General features: G+C 50.2%; 8 protein-coding genes across 8 annotated transcripts; 3 read left to right on the top strand and 5 right to left on the bottom strand.

Annotated features, from left to right (window-relative positions):
- Positions 1–121: 121 nt before the first annotated feature.
- On the bottom strand, positions 122–740 carry arp1 (scytalone dehydratase arp1; the record flags this gene model as incomplete). The annotated part of the gene is made up of 3 exons (XM_056678458.1): positions 122–523; positions 580–635; positions 683–740. 3 exons carry the CDS (start codon positions 738–740, stop codon positions 122–124), a joined length of 516 nt encoding a protein of 171 aa, XP_056533458.1.
- A 514-nt stretch (positions 741–1254) lies between these two features.
- On the top strand, positions 1255–2118 carry arp2 (hydroxynaphthalene reductase arp2; the record flags this gene model as incomplete). The annotated part of the gene is made up of 2 exons (XM_056678457.1): positions 1255–2026; positions 2081–2118. 2 exons carry the CDS (start codon positions 1255–1257, stop codon positions 2116–2118), a joined length of 810 nt encoding a protein of 269 aa, XP_056533457.1.
- Positions 2119–2812: 694 nt separating this feature from the next.
- Positions 2813–4256, top strand: ayg1 (heptaketide hydrolyase ayg1; the record flags this gene model as incomplete). The annotated part of the gene is made up of 5 exons (XM_056678456.1): positions 2813–2905; positions 2966–3040; positions 3090–3838; positions 3894–4026; positions 4077–4256. 5 exons carry the CDS (start codon positions 2813–2815, stop codon positions 4254–4256), a joined length of 1230 nt encoding a protein of 409 aa, XP_056533456.1.
- A 332-nt stretch (positions 4257–4588) lies between these two features.
- Positions 4589–4816, bottom strand: N7500_007311 (uncharacterized protein; the record flags this gene model as incomplete). The annotated part of the gene is made up of 2 exons (XM_056678455.1): positions 4589–4621; positions 4655–4816. 2 exons carry the CDS (start codon positions 4814–4816, stop codon positions 4589–4591), a joined length of 195 nt encoding a protein of 64 aa, XP_056533455.1.
- Positions 4817–5174: 358 nt separating this feature from the next.
- On the bottom strand, positions 5175–7020 carry N7500_007310 (SKIP/SNW domain-containing protein; the record flags this gene model as incomplete). Its single annotated transcript, XM_056678454.1, has 3 exons — positions 5175–5333; positions 5389–6810; positions 6871–7020. 3 exons carry the CDS (start codon positions 7018–7020, stop codon positions 5175–5177), a joined length of 1731 nt encoding a protein of 576 aa, XP_056533454.1.
- A 401-nt stretch (positions 7021–7421) lies between these two features.
- N7500_007309 (J domain-containing protein) lies at positions 7422–9939 on the bottom strand (the record flags this gene model as incomplete). Its single annotated transcript, XM_056678453.1, has 3 exons — positions 7422–7574; positions 7645–9345; positions 9433–9939. 3 exons carry the CDS (start codon positions 9937–9939, stop codon positions 7422–7424), a joined length of 2361 nt encoding a protein of 786 aa, XP_056533453.1.
- A 1171-nt stretch (positions 9940–11110) lies between these two features.
- Positions 11111–12388, top strand: N7500_007308 (uncharacterized protein; the record flags this gene model as incomplete). The annotated part of the gene is made up of 1 exon (XM_056678452.1): positions 11111–12388. One exon carries the CDS (start codon positions 11111–11113, stop codon positions 12386–12388), a length of 1278 nt encoding a protein of 425 aa, XP_056533452.1.
- Positions 12389–12811: 423 nt separating this feature from the next.
- On the bottom strand, positions 12812–15817 carry N7500_007307 (Zn(II)2Cys6 transcription factor; the record flags this gene model as incomplete). The annotated part of the gene is made up of 3 exons (XM_056678451.1): positions 12812–13843; positions 13900–14812; positions 14886–15817. The coding sequence occupies 3 exons, from the start codon at positions 15815–15817 to the stop codon at positions 12812–12814; spliced, it is 2877 nt and encodes a 958-aa protein (XP_056533451.1).
- Between the last annotated feature and the right edge of the window lie 1029 nt (positions 15818–16846).

The raw sequence follows: 16846 nt of genomic DNA, 5'->3' as shown, positions 1-16846 counted from the left end.
TCTTGCTACTCCATGTGGTACAACAAGTCTCCCAAATAATGTAAATCAAGTAATATAAACTTCAAGACTATATCAACCTATATCGAATTCTCCCCACGAAGTCTCATCATTCCAAGAGCACCTAGTCAATACCCTTGAAAACCTCATCAAAGCGCAACTCATTCCAGCGCACATTTGGCTTCAAGCCAGCGAACTTCCAGATACCGTTGACCTTACGGTAGTAATGTTCATTCGTAGCATGGGAGTGACCACGCAACTTGACAGTCTCCAAGGCCTCAGTCTCGTAGACTTGGTGACCCGCACGCAGCTGGTGGTGACCGATAACCTCAGTGTCGGAGACCTTTTCCCACCATGTCTGGCCAAGCAAATGTTGGGTCTTGATAGTCTTGTCACCCAGGAAACCGGGGTGGCTGACCATAGCCATATAGTCGTCAGCGGCCATATTGTCCCATTTCTTCAGTCCGATTTTCGTGTAATCGACCTTCAGGGTTGGGGCGATGATGCTGCGTAGGCGGTCCCAGTCCTGGAATCCTGTCAGTACTGATGTCGACCTAATTCCTGGTGGGAAACAATATGTACCTTTGCATCGTAGCTGTCTGCCCAGTCGAAAACGAGTTTTGAGAGGATGAGGTAGTCTGTTGATGTTAGTACAAGCAGATGAATGAGAGTGGTCAAAACAGACCTTGGAAGCTGATGTCCAAGTTAGGCTCAGCAGTGTTGTTCTTTACAGCAGGAGACATGGTTGTCCAGCAATGTTTTATTTCTGTGAATAGTTTGAGCTCTGATTATAGCTGCAAAGAGTACCGTGCGATTACATCAAAAGTTCACTTCCACCAGGCTTCCCTGAAGTAACATTCCCCAGATCTGACCAGCATATTTCCCATGCACGGGATAACAATGTAACCCTTCCAATGTGACAGATGGTGGAGACAAACCCTCATGGCCTTCCGCATGCAGTACAAAGCTCAGCCAAGACAATATTGAGTCATTGTGCGCAAGCAGCTACCCTGCTTTTGGGACCTGCTTAATGCTGGGGGCCTGTTTTAATGCCTTACCGACAGATTCGGAAACAAGGCCCAGCCTCTGCAACAGGGATGAATGATGAAGCCAAGCCATCTGGCTGATTCCAGCCAGGGGCCTGGTCTAACTATTCATAATACCAAAGTCAATATTAGACTACAGTTCCCACCCCCAGCATGATCCCACACCCCCCTCATTTACAACAATTCACTCCTGAGCTTCATCATCACCAAAATGGTCAACCCCAACCCCAACCCCAGCTCCAACCTCGAGCTCGCCGGCAAAGTTGCCCTAGTGACCGGCGGTGGTCGAGGCATCGGAGCCGGCATTGCACTCGAGTTAGCTAAGAAGGGCGCAAGCGTAGCAATCAACTACGCCAGCAGCTCCAAGACCGCCGATGGGGTGGTACAGGAGATTCAAGCACAAGGCGTCCACGGCGCCGCATTCCAAGCCGACCTGACGAAGGTCGAGGAAATCGAGCAACTCTTCCGTCAGGTGGTCTCACACTTCGGACAGCTGGATATTGTCGTGTCAAACGCGGGAACGGAGAAATTCGTACCATTATCCGAGACGACACTGGACGACTTCAATGCAGTGTTTGATCTCAACACTCGTGCACAGTTCTTCGTCGCGAAGAACGCCTACGATCACATCCAGCCCGGCGGACGTGTTGTGCTGATGTCGTCCATTGCAGCGGGCCTGGGTGTTCCGGGCCACTCGCTTTATGCGGGTAGCAAGAGCGCTGTGGAGGGATTCACTCGTTGCTTTGCTGCTGACTTTGGCAAGAAGAGGGCTACTGTTAATGCTATTGCTCCTGCTGGTGTCAAGAGTGATATGTGGTTGAGCAACGCGTGGCGTTATGCGCCTGGCTGTGACCAGAACTCTTCTATTGAGGAGATCGAGCAGGCACTTGCCAATGGCAGTCCCCTTGGGCGCTGTGGTGTGCCTGCAGATATTGGCCGCATTGTGGCATTCTTGGCTAGTCCGGGTGGAGAATGGATCAATGGTGAGTACTGGAATGGTTGAGTTACCCCCTAGGAATATTGCTAACCCCTTGCAGGTCAGATTTTGCCTTGCAATGGTGGAGCTAACATCTAATTGACCTTCAATTGGAGTATGATATTGAATCGGAGATGTTGGTTATTGGTTTTGTATTCAATATCATTTCAGATGACCCTGGGAACCATGTATAGGATCAGGGCAATCACCATTTGAATGATGCGTTGTTCTTGTTTCACTATCACGTACTGCGCTGCTTTCTATATATCAGAATGAAATGCACTTCAATGACAATCATCTACCATTTGACGACAAGTTCACTTCAGACCTACGAACTACTTAGGGCTACAGAAGGAAGCGGACACCAAAGGGCCAGAAACCGAGAAACCGAGAAGCCGAGAAGCCGAGAGGGTGATCGAGTATTGAGACATGTCGTGCTGAGACATCTCATAATTCATTATGCATCCCTTTCCCCGCCGCCTCGACTGTCACCCCCCGCATCCGGCAATCTTCGAGGCAGCCCCATACCCTGCCAGGGTCACATTCGGCAGATCCGTGCCGATCAGGTATCATTCAGGGCATGTGGCAACAACAGCCTACTGTTTTCGTCTCAATAGACATCATCTGCCTTTCTTTTTCGCGTGTGGTAGATGCTACCAGCGAATATAGGCGATGGAAAGCAAATTAAAAGAGTGCGACATGTCTCAAATCTGTAGTTGAATAAAGAAAGGCTCTCAGTACAACATAGACAATATCAAACCCATCAATTCACTTCATTAATAACTCTCTCAACATGGTGCCTTGGATTCTTGGAGACAAGTTCGACACTGTCTACCCTCACCAGGGTTCGATCAAGGTCCTATGGGAGTCAAAATGGAAGTTCTGCGTACGTCCCTCGCCCAACAATAAGATATGACCCAGTAACCTAACATGGATGATTCACCAGGCCACGAAATCCATCTATCCGTTCCACGATGGATCCGTGGAGGACTTTGAGCCTATTTTCCAAAAGCTAATCGCTGTAAGCATCTCTCACATCCCATCCCAACCTACCCCACTAACAACAACAGGAAAACATCAACAACGCAGACACAGACGCCTACACCGAAGCCTTCCTCCCAACAGCAACAGCCCTAGAGAACGAAGCTGTCAAAGCCTTCAACAACGGCCACCTCGACCGCGCAGCAGACTTCTACCGCCGCGCAGCAGTCATCCTCCGTATCTCGCGCTTCCCCTACGTAAGCCCCTCAACACGCCCAGAGACATCCATCAAGCGCGCCGCCTTCGAGCGCCAGAAGCAAGTGTACCTGAAAGCCGCCTCGCTATGGAAACCCATCATTACGGAGGAAGTGATTCCCCACACGCACCGCGCCGGCCGCGACGGCCCCTCAATCCCAATGTATATCCGACTACCTGAGGAAGCAAGCGCCACTAACCCCGTCCCTGTCGTCCTGCTCATGACCGGACTCGATGGCTACAGGCCGGATAACAGTCAGCGCACCCACGAGATCATCAATCGTGGCTGGGCGACGGTTGTCGTTGAGATCCCAGGTACGGCGGACTCGCCTGCGGATCCGGCGGACCCTGAATCGAGTGATAGACTCTGGAGCAGTGTGCTTGATTACATGGAGCGACGACCGGAGTTTGATATGTCGCGGGTCGCGGCTTGGGGACTTAGTGCCGGTGGTTTCCATGCGATTCGGGCGTCTTGTACGCACCGCGAGCGTCTTATCGGGTGTGTTGCTCATGGACCTGGTGCGCACTATGTCTTTGACCCCGATTGGTTGGCTAAGGCGAATGATCATGAGTATCCATTCAAGTGAGTTTTGACTGAGTTTGTGTTTTGTTAAGTGAGGTACTAACCATGACGATAGCCTTACTTCCGCTATGGCGGAGAAGCATGGCTATGACAATGAGGCGGAGTTTGTGAAGAACGCTCAGAAGAAGTTCTCGCTCGTGGAGACTGGTATCCTTGACCAGGAGAACTGCCGATTGCTTCTGCTCAACGTAAGTATTCCCGTTGGGAGTTGCGAGAAGACAAAGCTAATTGCTTCTAGGGTGTGGATGACGGCGTTGTACCGGTTGAAGACTGCCTGGTGACTCTCCGACATGGCAGTCCTAAGGAAACTCGGCTCTTCGAAAACAGGGTGCACATGGGATACCCTGACAGTCTGCCTGTGGCTTACAAATGGTTGGAGAGTGTGCTGTCTCCCAATGCGAAGGAGGTGAAGAATTGAGTGGGTTTAAGGGTTTCTACCGATGTATTCTGTGTTCTGCTTGAGATAATCAGTCTTTAGAATCGAATCATAATTATACATGTGGCTTGATGAGCTTGATTTCACCTAGAATACATAGGGTACCTGACTTGCATGTTCATAGAAATTGATGCGACAGAACAATAGCAGTGTCAGGCAAAAGACAAGGTATTATCTACAATAGAGCCTGAGGCAGCGAGGCAAAAGGATGCCCTTCCACTTTGGGAAGGTACGTGAGAGGTAAGGATATAAAAGGCTTCTCCCCGTCTTTCTTCCTCTTCTCTTCTTCTTCTCTTTCTCTTCTCTTTCTCTCTTCACCCCTCGACCCCCATCTCTCCGTAGCCCACCTGAGATCGTGTAGAGGGTTGTGCCTTACTTACACACAACGTGGATATCAACATGACCAAGTTGTTGAAGTCCATGTGTAGGTCCGTGCCCACATCAAATTGAGAGTTCTCGTGGATGTTGTTTGACAAAGTCAATGGCTGAGCTTGGGGCTCAGTAGCCATTGACAGGTCCCACGGAATACATGAGGGGGCCATTGAGACAGCCTCCTTGCCCAGTATGCATCTAGCTATGTGTTACCAAGACAATCTTTCAGACACGTAAGTTGCATCACTACTTGTGTAAAAGTCATCTCAATCATGTACACATTTATTAGAAAGATAGCAATCTAGATCAACATGGTTTTTATTGGTAGCTGTAGATGAAATGTAATTTCTCATTTCACAAAAACAAGCTTGATTGACTCGCTTCGATTCGATTCCCCTTTGTGAATAAGATAGTAGGAATCACACTGCCAGAAACGCCCGCAATGCATTGAGGATATTTTTCCGATACCCGTGAAAAGATCACGAGAGAACATAAACACATATGGAAGAAAAATTAGCAAAAATGGATTTATTCGTCGTCGACCCTCGGGCGTTTCGACTTGCGGTCATCACCCTCAGCTTCCTGGATTCCATAACGCTTCTGGCCCGCAGTCACATCGGCAATCATGTTGTCAATGCCAAATGGATCAGCAGTGTCCTTCTCGAATTGGACAGGACCTTGGCGCTCCTATAGAATAAGTGATTAGCGACGAAAATTCAATGTACATAAGAAAGAAGCTTACCTCGGCTTCAGCAGCGCCACGGAATCCCTCCTTGGCACGACCCAGGACCTCGAATCGCTTGGTCTTTTCAAGCCTGCTCATCTCGCCTTCGCCTGCATCTTCGTCATCGGCATCAGCTTGGGCACGTGGACGATAGATGCTGTTGATGGCGTCCTGCGCGGCGAACAGCGGCTTGTCGTAAGGGTTATCTTCATTGAAACCAGACTGCATGCCACTGGTCTGATTGAACAAACGCGAGTCCCACATAGATTCAGAGCTCTGCGTAGGCTTGGCCAGACCAAGCGCGACCTTCTCGGAGATATCACGGTTCTGTTCTCGGGCCATGGCTTGAATGCGACGCTCCGTGCCCATGCGAGACTGGCGCAGCTGTCGTTCATCTTCGCGGCGTCGCTCGCGGCGCTGCTCTGCGCGGTCTCGGGCGGCTTCGTCATCTTCACTGGGGGTAGCTGATCTGGAGGAGTAGACACTGCGGCTGGCACTTCGGGAACGGGAACGAGCTCGAGACACGCGAGCGCTGGGGCCAGCACGGTCCTCACGAGCCTTTTGCGCCAACATCCGAAGATGCTCCTCCTTCTGTGCCTTCTCCTTCTCTGCCAACTTCTGCTGCATCTGAGCTCGGAGCTGCACCTCTTCACGCGCGTGCCGATCTGCCGTAAACAAAGCTTCCGCAAACTGGGCAAATTTATCGTTGATTGAGACATCTTGTAGTCCGCGACCATCTGCAGCCAAACGCTTGTCCAAAGGCACGGTGTAACCCTTGGGATTCTTCCAATTCGACACAGGTGGGGGAATCTTCCAAGCTTCTTGATCCTCCGCAGTGAGCTTCCTAGGTGGCGAGTGCATAACGGGAGGAGGCGGGGAGGGCGGGCCACGGGGAATCTTCTTGTGCTTAAACTTGGGCGGCTCCATAGGATCCAGCTGCCTCTCGACAATCTTCATAATGCGATCATTTTGGCGGCCAGTGTTGCCCATCTGGTTGGCCGGAGTGTATCGAACAAAAGTTGGCTCTGCTCTTTGTCCGCCCTTGACGTTCTTCGGTTTCTGCGCCGACGAAGCTCCTTCGACCAAAGTCTGAAGCGCAGCCTTTGTCTTCTCCATCTGAGCCTGAATCTCCTCCTCAGACGGCTTATCCAGCGATATCTCTCCCATATCCACCCGCTGTCGGAGCGGGATTAAATCCTTGAATGAGGCATGGACGGTGCGGTTATCGGCGTGTCCGCGGCGGGCGATCGCGTCGTACTTGACTTTGCCTTCAGCATCGACCTGAAGAGCAAGCGCATTTGATTTTGACTTTCCCTTTCGGCCCATGTCGAGGGGGTACTGTGCGACTAGAATCTCAGGGAACGCGCCGCCGTCACCAAAATCCTCGGGGGCGCGAGGTCGCCATCCTGCACGGTTTCCATAGGGCGGGGGTCCAGTCCTCTGGAAGATAAGATGAGTTAATTTTGTGCTTATATATCAATAAAATAATTCACAACTCACCCGTAAGACAACTTGTGTTTCATCAATCTGGTCGGCGCCAACCACGCGCGGACCACGGGGTTGCGCATGCTGTGGCAACTCCTCCTCCTCGCCAGTGTATTTTGGTTTGGGGAGGGACTTGAAAAGTCCCGAAGCAATCGAGGTCGACATTTCAAGAGTGAGCAACTCAAGAGCTGTGCACTCGTGGATGATGAGAGGAGAGCATGGAGTGACGCTCCATTTGGCTTTTCTGGACAAATTGCGTGGCTGGTTTGTACGGACTACCGTATCCCAATATGCCAAGACCTCTGACGTTGAGCAACAATCTACACGAGGCTGGCTCGTTTCACACTCGGGCACGATGATGATATTATTATACTAATTACTATTAGAAAGCTTTCGGGTATTCGAATGCTCTTATCAATAGCTGAGAAACCCCTCCATACCTACAAATACAAGAGACAGTAAAACTATAAGAATGGAGCTTGAAATAGCAAGTCGCTAATGAACGACTAAATGGTATAATTACATGGCAACAAAGGCTTTTCACCTTCAGAGGAGTCTAGATATACTCACTCATTGGATATGAAGTGGGTACGCATGGGGCATGCAATGTCCTCTTTATCGCCTGCCTCGACGAAATGATCGCGCCCCTGGAATCTATACCAGATCTTCAATCGTTTGGGTAGCAAAGGCGCAGGATCATGGAATCCCAAGATTTGGAACTAGACAAATCAAAATTAGTATCCCGCTCCTAAAGATAATGGCCAATTGAAGGCCTATTTCCTGACTTACCTTGATAGTCTTGCCGGGAATCACCAATTGACCCCGGTTAACTAGCGCAGCCACAGGGATAGTGACATCAATCACCCTCGGCTCCGCGAACCCATGTTTGGGTTTCTTGTTTACTGGCGGTATATAACCATACTCGGCCTTCAAGATGACCAGACCTTCTTGTGCTTCCTCTCGGGCTTGCCGCCTTTGCACTTGATCCGTCATGAGCTCGATGGCCTGGAGACTCTCTTCGCGTTTCTTAGGGATCAATTTCGTGAGCTCACGGTGGCGTCGAGCAGCTGCCTGTCGACGGAGTTTCCTATCGCGCGGGCGAATATAACCGAATTCAATCGCACAGTAGGCCAGCCAAGGGAATATAGCAGTTAGCGCTGCAGCGCCGCTTGTCGACTCATTAGCCGGGCAAACATTGATCGGAATGTTAATTTGTTGGCCAAGTCGACTCCATGAAACTGTCATCATGATACCCTTGTCCGCGATGCCAACGCCGAGACCAACACGCGTGTACTCGCCAACGCGACGAACACCCTTGATGGTCCAATTAAGAGACATGTCTAACCCAACAACGCTTGAGATCTCGAGTCGCACAGCACGCGCCTGATCCATGCTCGGCATCGGGAAGTATCCTTCAGAGCTCCATTCAGTCTTGACGGGATCATCGGCAGGTTTTCCAGAGAAGAGGTTGCGGGAATAATTCAGAACGAAAGCTCCTCCGGCAGGAGTGGCCTGCAGATATGTCTGCCACGACTCGGCAGATTGGTCAATTTGGCGTTTTTTCTTGAGAAGATGACGGACGTCCTCTTCCATTTCTCCAGACTCTTCCTCATCGTCATCGTCGAAATCGATTGCGGCTTGGCCCTGGTTGGGGAGCGAGATTAGGCCAATTTGCAGATTACTGACCTCGTTGGCAGATGCAATGGCACTCTGGGCACTCATTCCAAGTGTTGGTAACCAGTTGAGAAAGAATTCGGGCCAGTTAACAACGCCACTGGACCATGTAATGACGCCAATCTTCCTCTTGGCAATTTCCCTCGAAACTTGAACCTCGAAAGAAGGTAGCGTTTCATCCAGGGACCGCGTGTGTATACTGGTCGCGCTGACCTGGAATGGCTTGGTGCCGGGGATTGGCTGGAAAGCTCGAGCAATGTTCGCTTTCAGGGTTGGGACGGGGAGAAGAAGGGCACTGAGGGTGACTTGGGAATCTTTGAGGAGCGAGAAAGGATGTTTAGCCCAGATTCCCTTGGTGCCGACCAGGTTTTTAAAATTGGGAGTCACAGTGGCCCCAAATTGGAAGTTCTGAGCTGCCAGGATGGGTGGCATTTGGAACTGCAAAATGGTTAACGAGATTTCGAGATGCAAACTTGCAGTACATCCTACCTTTTCTTCTCCTTCCGTCCCATCCTCGTACTCGACTGCGATTTTCTTGACCGGGCGAGCCAAACCTCCAGTTATACCCGCATTGAAAGTCAACTGCATGTCCTCTGGTTCCTCTTCTTGCACATCTTCTCCTGAATCTTTTTCCTCGCCCGAGTTTTCTGCTTCGTTCTCAGTCGTACCCCAAAGCTGCGGTAATGACACCGGCGTCTTGAAATTATACGAAAGACCATATGTGGACACTTTCGGTGAAGGTATATGGAACTGCACATCTTCGTCCTCGTCAACTGAAACCATTGTCGATGCATTGATGCCCAGGGTAATACCACCCTAAGGTAAGACCAATTAATGTCAGCAGCAGCCCAATGATTCGCACCAATTCCCATGGGTGGAAGAATCACTACTGAAAATACATACCTTGCTGGAAACCAGACTCTCGACCGCTTTCCGCTCCCGTTTCTTCATCGTCTTCAAGAACCAGCGCCGGAACTGATCCGGCGACATCGCTTTGACACCAACATCCTGTCGTTGTGCTTCCCCACCAATTCCCATGGCCCCAAGCTGACCCCATTCCTGCCGCACACCCGCCGCACCAGATATATCATATACAATGCGCTTATTTGGATCAATGAGGGTCTCATATGCCTCTTGGATATGTCTGAACTGGCTCTCCGCGGCATGGCGGAGATGCGGCGGCTGCTTATCGGGGTGGAAGCTAAGGGTCAGGTTGCGGTAGGCGGATCGGATCTCGGCGTCTGTCGGGGGAGGATTGCGTGCAAGACCCAGCAAGGCGTAATAGTCGGGTCCCTCTGGGTAGTCGCCGACCATGCTATAGTCAGCGTCGAGTCCGTCATCTTCCACCGTCGCACGAAACTCCTGCGCCCCGGGGAACTCCTGCCCGGAGGATTGGTTGAATGAGGTCATGAGATATTTCTGCGCACTCTTTTGTGTTATTTATATATATCTATCCCCATTTTGGGGTGGTTGGGTGAAATGCGACAGTGCAATGAAACAAGGTGCTCGAGTGGAGAGAATTGGAAATTCCGGAGAAACCTTCCGCATCTCCGTTGGAATCCCTTAGATGTGTTATAGTGGAGCATTGACTGGAGTATGTAACGCCATTGTTTGTAGTAGTCTAGTTTCATCCTTTTTATTTGAAACTATGCCGACTCCATAGAATCTGAAAGATCGTTAGAAACACAATGCCTTTGTTCTCGAATGCCCGTGACTCGACTCCTATTGGCTTAAGGCCAAGTTAGTACAACCTGTTAGTATTGGTATCGGCATTGGCATTACAACGTCCCATTCTAAATGCAGTATATAGAGGCGTGGGAGTTTTCTTTTGATCCCAATTGCGACAATGGGTGATACATTGAAGATGCCCACAAGGTACAAATACGGTGTACATAGTCCATCTCCACTCAATGGGGCTGAGCAAGTTATAGAGCATGTTCGTCAAGACAATCTTGCAGCTCAGCCTGGATTGTTCTCAAGCCAGTTGCAGTGGCGATCTTCCTGTATATCCAATGAGATTCAATCCGAAGCATTAAATCTGTGGGTAGCCGGGGTTGATACCCCGATACTTTGCGATTGTCGGTGCAATCAATAAGAGTAGAGGAAAGCCCGCCAATACATGCCAAGGGCTCGATTATTAGGAGTCTAAGGGAAATCCCAAAAATAAGGCTACTGATACTCAATCAGCTAAAATACCCAACTGAAGCTAAAGATACCTCGTTGGTACCTGATGTAGCATGCACGGATGATCAGCATAGAATCACTTGGCAAACTATGCCACGTCGACCGCAGACCTCCTCTTCAACATATATCAGCCTAACAGAGTGCAAATTGAACCATTATAAGGTAGATGTCGAGTGTCGATCTAGATCTACGCTACGCGCGCACAAGGCAACAACCCGGTGAACATCGTATCGTGTAACTCATAAGTACGGGATAAGCCCCCCCCGGTATACTCCAAGTCATCAACTCCTATAAAGCCTCAGCTCCAAAGACTGACCGACCTGCAAACCCAACTCCTTAATTCAACCTCCCATCCTCTCCAGCCCTGGATCCAACCCCAATGATCAATCCATCAGCAATGACCACCCGCTTAAAAGAACTGAGCGCGCAGCAACCCCCAGTATTCAGAATTAATCTCTCACACCCACCAGAAGAGCGCTACACAGCACTCGCCCATCTCTACAAAGACCGAATGCGCTCCGTAACCAGCATATTCGACGACGTGATCCACAACCTCTCCCCAAACATCCCCACAAAACCAATTCACTGGCTCGCCCGTCTATTCCTACGCAGACTCTACACAGATGAAGAAACAGCCGAGATCCGCGGCATTAGTCGCGTAACCGGAATCCCCCTTTACCTCCTAATCTGTCTGAACGTGGTTCTCGATCTATTAATGGGCTGCACGAGTGGCGGTGTACGAATGCTCGACGGACTCTGGACACGAATGGTCCACTTCCGGACCCTAGACTGGGGAATGGATCCATTACGCTCGCTAATCGTACAACTTGAATTCGTGCGCGACGACGCGCCGGATAAAGTGCTCGCCACGTGCATCACGTACGTTGGGTTCGTGGGGATTCTCACGGGTGTGCGGAAAGATCTGAGCGTTTCGCTCAATTTCCGGGCTGTGCATGATTCCCGAAGGAATGTGGGGTTTTATTTTAACTATCTGCTTGTTTTGCTTGGTTTGCGACAATCCATCACGTCGTTGTTAAGACAGTGTCTTCTTCCCAGTATGGAGGCAGGAATGACTAAACTTTCGAGTACTTCGACCCTGGAGGAGATCCTGGATGAAGTGCCTTGCTTGCGTACGACGGCTGCGTACCTGATTTTCTGTGATGGGAATAGCATTGTTGCGATGGAAAAGGACTACGAGACTGCGTTTTGGCGCAGGTCGAGTTCTTTCCTTATCAAGACCAACCACGATGAGGATACCAGTTCGGTCATGGATGAGGCTATCGCGAGGGATAGGGGCTATACGGGTCTGCGGGTGGCGGATGGTATGCAAAGCATGGCTGAGATTATCGAGGAGAGTAGAGAGCGGCAAGCGTCGATGCAGGAAAAATGGGATCGCAGGGTGCAGGATCATGGGTTCTTTCAACAACAGCTTAAAAAGCGGAAAATTAAGAATGCTGCTGTTCCCCGTTCACAGTCAGTCCATTTGACGTGGAAACGGAATACGAAGGTCGGATGGGAAGATGGTGCGTCTGAAGTGTCGGTTACGCTTGGGACAGTGCTTGGGTGGCTTTGCTCTGACCCAATTGTGAATGACGATACTCATTATGCTGTGTTGATGGATCCGGCTGAAGGCAGATTTATTTATTCCGGTCAGTTTCCAGCTCCGGTATCATGATAGCATTCTGGATGATTTTGTACAAATAACATAATGACCTTTTCTTTATCCCGACCATTGTCTTCCAAGCTTGATAGATATAAGTACATGAGCAGATAGCAGCAGCAGAGCGCTCAATGACACAAAAATGGCAGAAAATAAATTATATACTATAATGTACAAATGTAGAAATTATGAAACTCTGCTCAAAGATAGGTAAATGAGTCGAGTCATGTAGGTCAGTCCCATTTATACATGGCAACAGTATCCTCAGTCAGCCAAGCCGCCATCATTATTGAAGTGCATCCATCTCATCGTAACAGAATGGTAGAGGATAAGGCCCCCTCGCCACTGCAAGGGCATCCACCATCTCCAAAAGATCAATCACGTCGTCAAGCCAAATTTGGAACTCGATGAGAGGATGCCAAAAGGAAGAGAAAAATCTCATGGATCTCTAATCCAAGCTATCCCCCTCTCAGAGATGAGCGTCTCATCGAGCCGTAAAGCATTTAAAAGTACCTCTCTGGGCATCAATCCCGTAAAAAGATCCTCGCCCATTGCCGCAGGCGGATGAGAATGCAAAGCACCAGCATGAACCTTCGTTTCAAGCGGGGGTCCATCAAGCGCAAAGCCCAATTTATCAGCAAAGACACTGCGCTCATTCAGACAGTTGATCATCAGAACCAGTCGTCTGTGAAGGACAGTGACTAACTGCAGAGAGCCATCCCAGTATCGGCCGAGCTCGTGAACAGTATCTAGTGCACCCCTGATATAAGAGATGCACTCATTCAACTGCGACGCCAGACCAGCGGAGCTGAGAACGTCCACGGCTGATAGAATAACGTAACCGAGGAATGGATTCAGGAGGGCTAGGAACGTGGAAGCTTCTGTGTTGCGGGAAGGGGTGATTTCTTTTGCATATTGGTCGAATGTAAGAGAGATGCGGAGGATTTCAACGGCGTGGTATCGAGCGCGGTGGATGTACTGGCCTAGGATCTCTGGTCTGAGGCTCTGGTACCGGGCGTGTCTGTACAGTTTCATCAAACTGGCATGGTAGAACAAATGAGTCGAGACGAAGGTGTCTGCTTTCCTTTGTCGGATGCTCCGTTCTAGGTTTACGGGTGAGAATGCCAGGTAATCGGGAAGTCGGGTCATCCATTGGTTTGATTTTTGGATGATGGTTGTGTGGAATTCTTCGGCGAGTCGGTTGTATGCTTCGGGGGGCATGTGTGGTAATCGGGTTATGTGCAGGGAGATGTCTCCCCAAATAGCCATGATCTCGATTAAAAAGGCCATTGGGCTTAGAGTGGAGCGATCATCGCCTGTGGAGGCTGGGGTGTGGTTGAGGAATGATTGGAAATAGGGGACCGTCGCATACTGCTGGGTCTCGTAGATTTCTTCTCGGCACGGAAGCCTCAGTAGGGCTGCATCTGAGGAGATGAAAGTCGAGGAAGCGGAATAGAGGCTCGAGAAGCGCTGGTGTTTTGTCAGTAACTAGGATCCAGTCTGCAGTCAGGAGTTTTGCGTCTTACATCAAGTACAAAGGCAATCCAAAAGGTTCGCCGTCGGCACTCAATCAAAGCCTGTGGATGTAACCCGTAGTCACACTTCTGGCTTTGATTTACAACAACGCCACCAGATTCCACGTTGTACCGAAGTCCAAAGACCGCTCTTCCAGCTGCGCCTATCGAGTCCCAAGAGCCGACCAGTGACCCCGTAGCGTAGTACCAAAGGCTCATTATGACATGACTCTGAGCAAGTTGCAAAGAGAGGGTATGCTGGCTTCTGTTAATGGCAAAGCGGGCTATACGAGAAAAACGCTTCATGGCTGCCATTTTGTCTAATCTGTCCGAGAACACAGATCCAAGAGCCATCATAGAATAGAGGAGCATCTTGTCGTCTGCAGACTTGGTGTGGTCGGTCTTCAACCACAGGCCAAATTGTCCATGAGGGAACATGTGGTACAGACCGTCATTCACATGCAAAAAGTAACACTCAGTATAGTGAATCGCCGCCTCGGGGTCGCTTTCGTAGGGGTCCAGGTACCATGAGGCCGCGAGGGGGTCGTCTGAGTTGTTTTCCTTGAGTTCCCCCAAAATGTCAGAGTACTCGGGCGAACGAGTAGACTCAATATGTGCCGAGGATCGTCCGACGGTGTCATCCGCACTGGATAAGGACGATGGGAATCGGTAAGATCGGGATCTTAAAGCCCTCTCCGCCTCGGCCATAGTTTCATATGGGGCTTCTTGGCCAGATGGCGTGAGCATCGAGGCCTCTGACATCGGGGAGTGGCTGGTAGTCCCAGGAAGGGAGGTCGCACTGTCCGAGGCTCGAACGCTATCGTAAAGTGACGGAGAACCGTCCAAAGCACCGTGACTGGCGCGGGCGTAAGGATTGCCGGATGAGCCTGTTGATCCTCTCATGAGAGGACGATTCCCCCGCGGGCTTTGAGGAGATTAGCAATGGTTCAAGATAAGTCCGTGGACCCATATTTTGCAGAGATCACGATCACACTTACGCACTTTCGAACCTGCATTCACGTCCAGATTTCCGGCATTGATCACATACGGCCTCGGCAGCTGGGTTAGGGTTACACTTGATCTTCTTCTCGCGACAGGTCAAACAGGCAAGTCCAAGGCGCTTTCTTGGCCTACCAGCCTTTGTTATGCCCCAATTTGCGTTGACGGGTGTGCCGTCGATGAATTTAGGGCAAAACGATCCGTCTGCATATACAAAGCAGAGTTCCCCGTCGATGACCCGTTCATCTACCACATGAGGCCGGAGGGGCTTGTTTTGTAACCGGCTTAAACTTTCCGGCGATGGTAGTTCCGCACTAGGTACTTGATCATGTGAAGACGTGGTATGAAAGGGTAGCTGGCCGTGCGGGTAGGATGCCGCTGATGGGTCACTTCTTGTCGGTGTGTGGTTTCTTATACCTCGATGTCCATGTAAAGTCACTTGGGACAATGAAGGCAGGCCAGTGTGCTGTTGCGGAAGAGACTCGGAACGGGTTCTATCATTTAGAGAGGTCGGCGAAAGCTGGAAGGTCGGATCGTGATGGTGAGGTGGGTATGTAGATTCACGACGCCCTATGTTGGGTGAATTTGCAAATGGTCGAGAGTATGGTGGTGAATCGGTGCCCGGCGTCGGAGTGAGTATTTGACTCACGGAGGGAAGATGCTCTGGCTTTTGATGATGTGATCCACTGTCCTTTCCCTGAGGACTGTCTTGCCGTGAAAAGGGATCAGATCCAAACTGTAAACTGGCCGGGGGTGGAAGCTGGTATGGGAGGTCCCCAGATTCTTGTAAATTAGCTGGAAGCTCCGAGTGCTGCTCCGAGGATGGGCGATCTATGATGGGTAACATACGACCGAAGGGTCCGACATAGTAGCGTGGGCCTATGCCAGAATGGGAGCCAGATCCAGATCCAGATCCTTGGGGGTTTGACATGGCGCTTAGATGATATATGGGGTCGGAATGCCACAAATTGACCGTCTACATAACAGACCCAGACAACCAATGTGACAAGTATTTTGTACTCTTTCAATGGGTATAGTACCAAGACAAATTCCTTGACCCGAGATGATATCGTGAGGTTGTCTTTGGCTGATTATGAGCTTTTTTGGGTTCCAGAAATATAGTGCACAAAGGTACCTATTGAAGGGGGCCAGGCGACTTAGCAATGGGCTCATTTCTCTGATCTCTCTCTACGGGGACAAAGGCGCTTTTCACATACCAATTTAACTTGTCGGTCGAGGAACAACGACAAAATTGAGTGAAAAGTCCAATGAATTTGGATCAGACGGCAACAAAGCGGTTAGAACGATTGTGTACGTTCCAAGCTCAGAAGCGAATGGCAAGCAGGAATGATAAGAGAGAGAATTTTGTACAAACGTTGCCCGCGAGTTTTTGATGGCAATATTAGCGCTCGAAATAGTCAACACTCGGCAAGTCGCGTGGTGTGCCGGTGAAGCCGAAAGGGAAAGGTAATGGAAGCTGGCTTAGAAGACCAACATCTCGCATTAGTCCCGAGCAGTCACGGTCTCAGGTGCATAGTTTCCGTGCCGGAGTATCTGTGGTATCCCAGTAGCTTTGGCTAACGTCCAAGGATTTGCCAGGCCTTAGACAAGGGCTTATGAAGTTGCAGGCTTCCACCAACCCAAGGAGTCACGGAGAAGCGGACCGAAGTGTTGGGCAACGAAAGCTCCGTGCTTGAAATCCAGCAGATCACTACTGAATGCCGAAATGGGGGATTTAGAGCGGGGAGATCAGATGGCAGCGAGATCTTGGTTCTAGGGTCTCGAGGACTAGAAATTAGTGGGGGGCAAGGTGTGGGTAGACCACGGTCTACCGACAGGGATATTCGAAAGAATCACGCCGAGGGCTTTTTCGATATCCGAATTCGGAATAAATGTGTGAAAGACAAAAAAAAAGAACCAAAATCACACCGGTTGCGAAGATGACAATCGGAACGATCGA

The sequence above is a fragment of the Penicillium coprophilum genome (assembly GCF_028826855.1).
Source record: "Penicillium coprophilum strain IBT 35676 chromosome Unknown utg000004l_segment0_segment0, whole genome shotgun sequence".
Taxonomy (NCBI): domain Eukaryota; kingdom Fungi; phylum Ascomycota; class Eurotiomycetes; order Eurotiales; family Aspergillaceae; genus Penicillium; species Penicillium coprophilum.
Note: the sequence above shows the minus strand (reverse complement) of the source record. Positions and strands in the feature narration are given on the sequence as shown.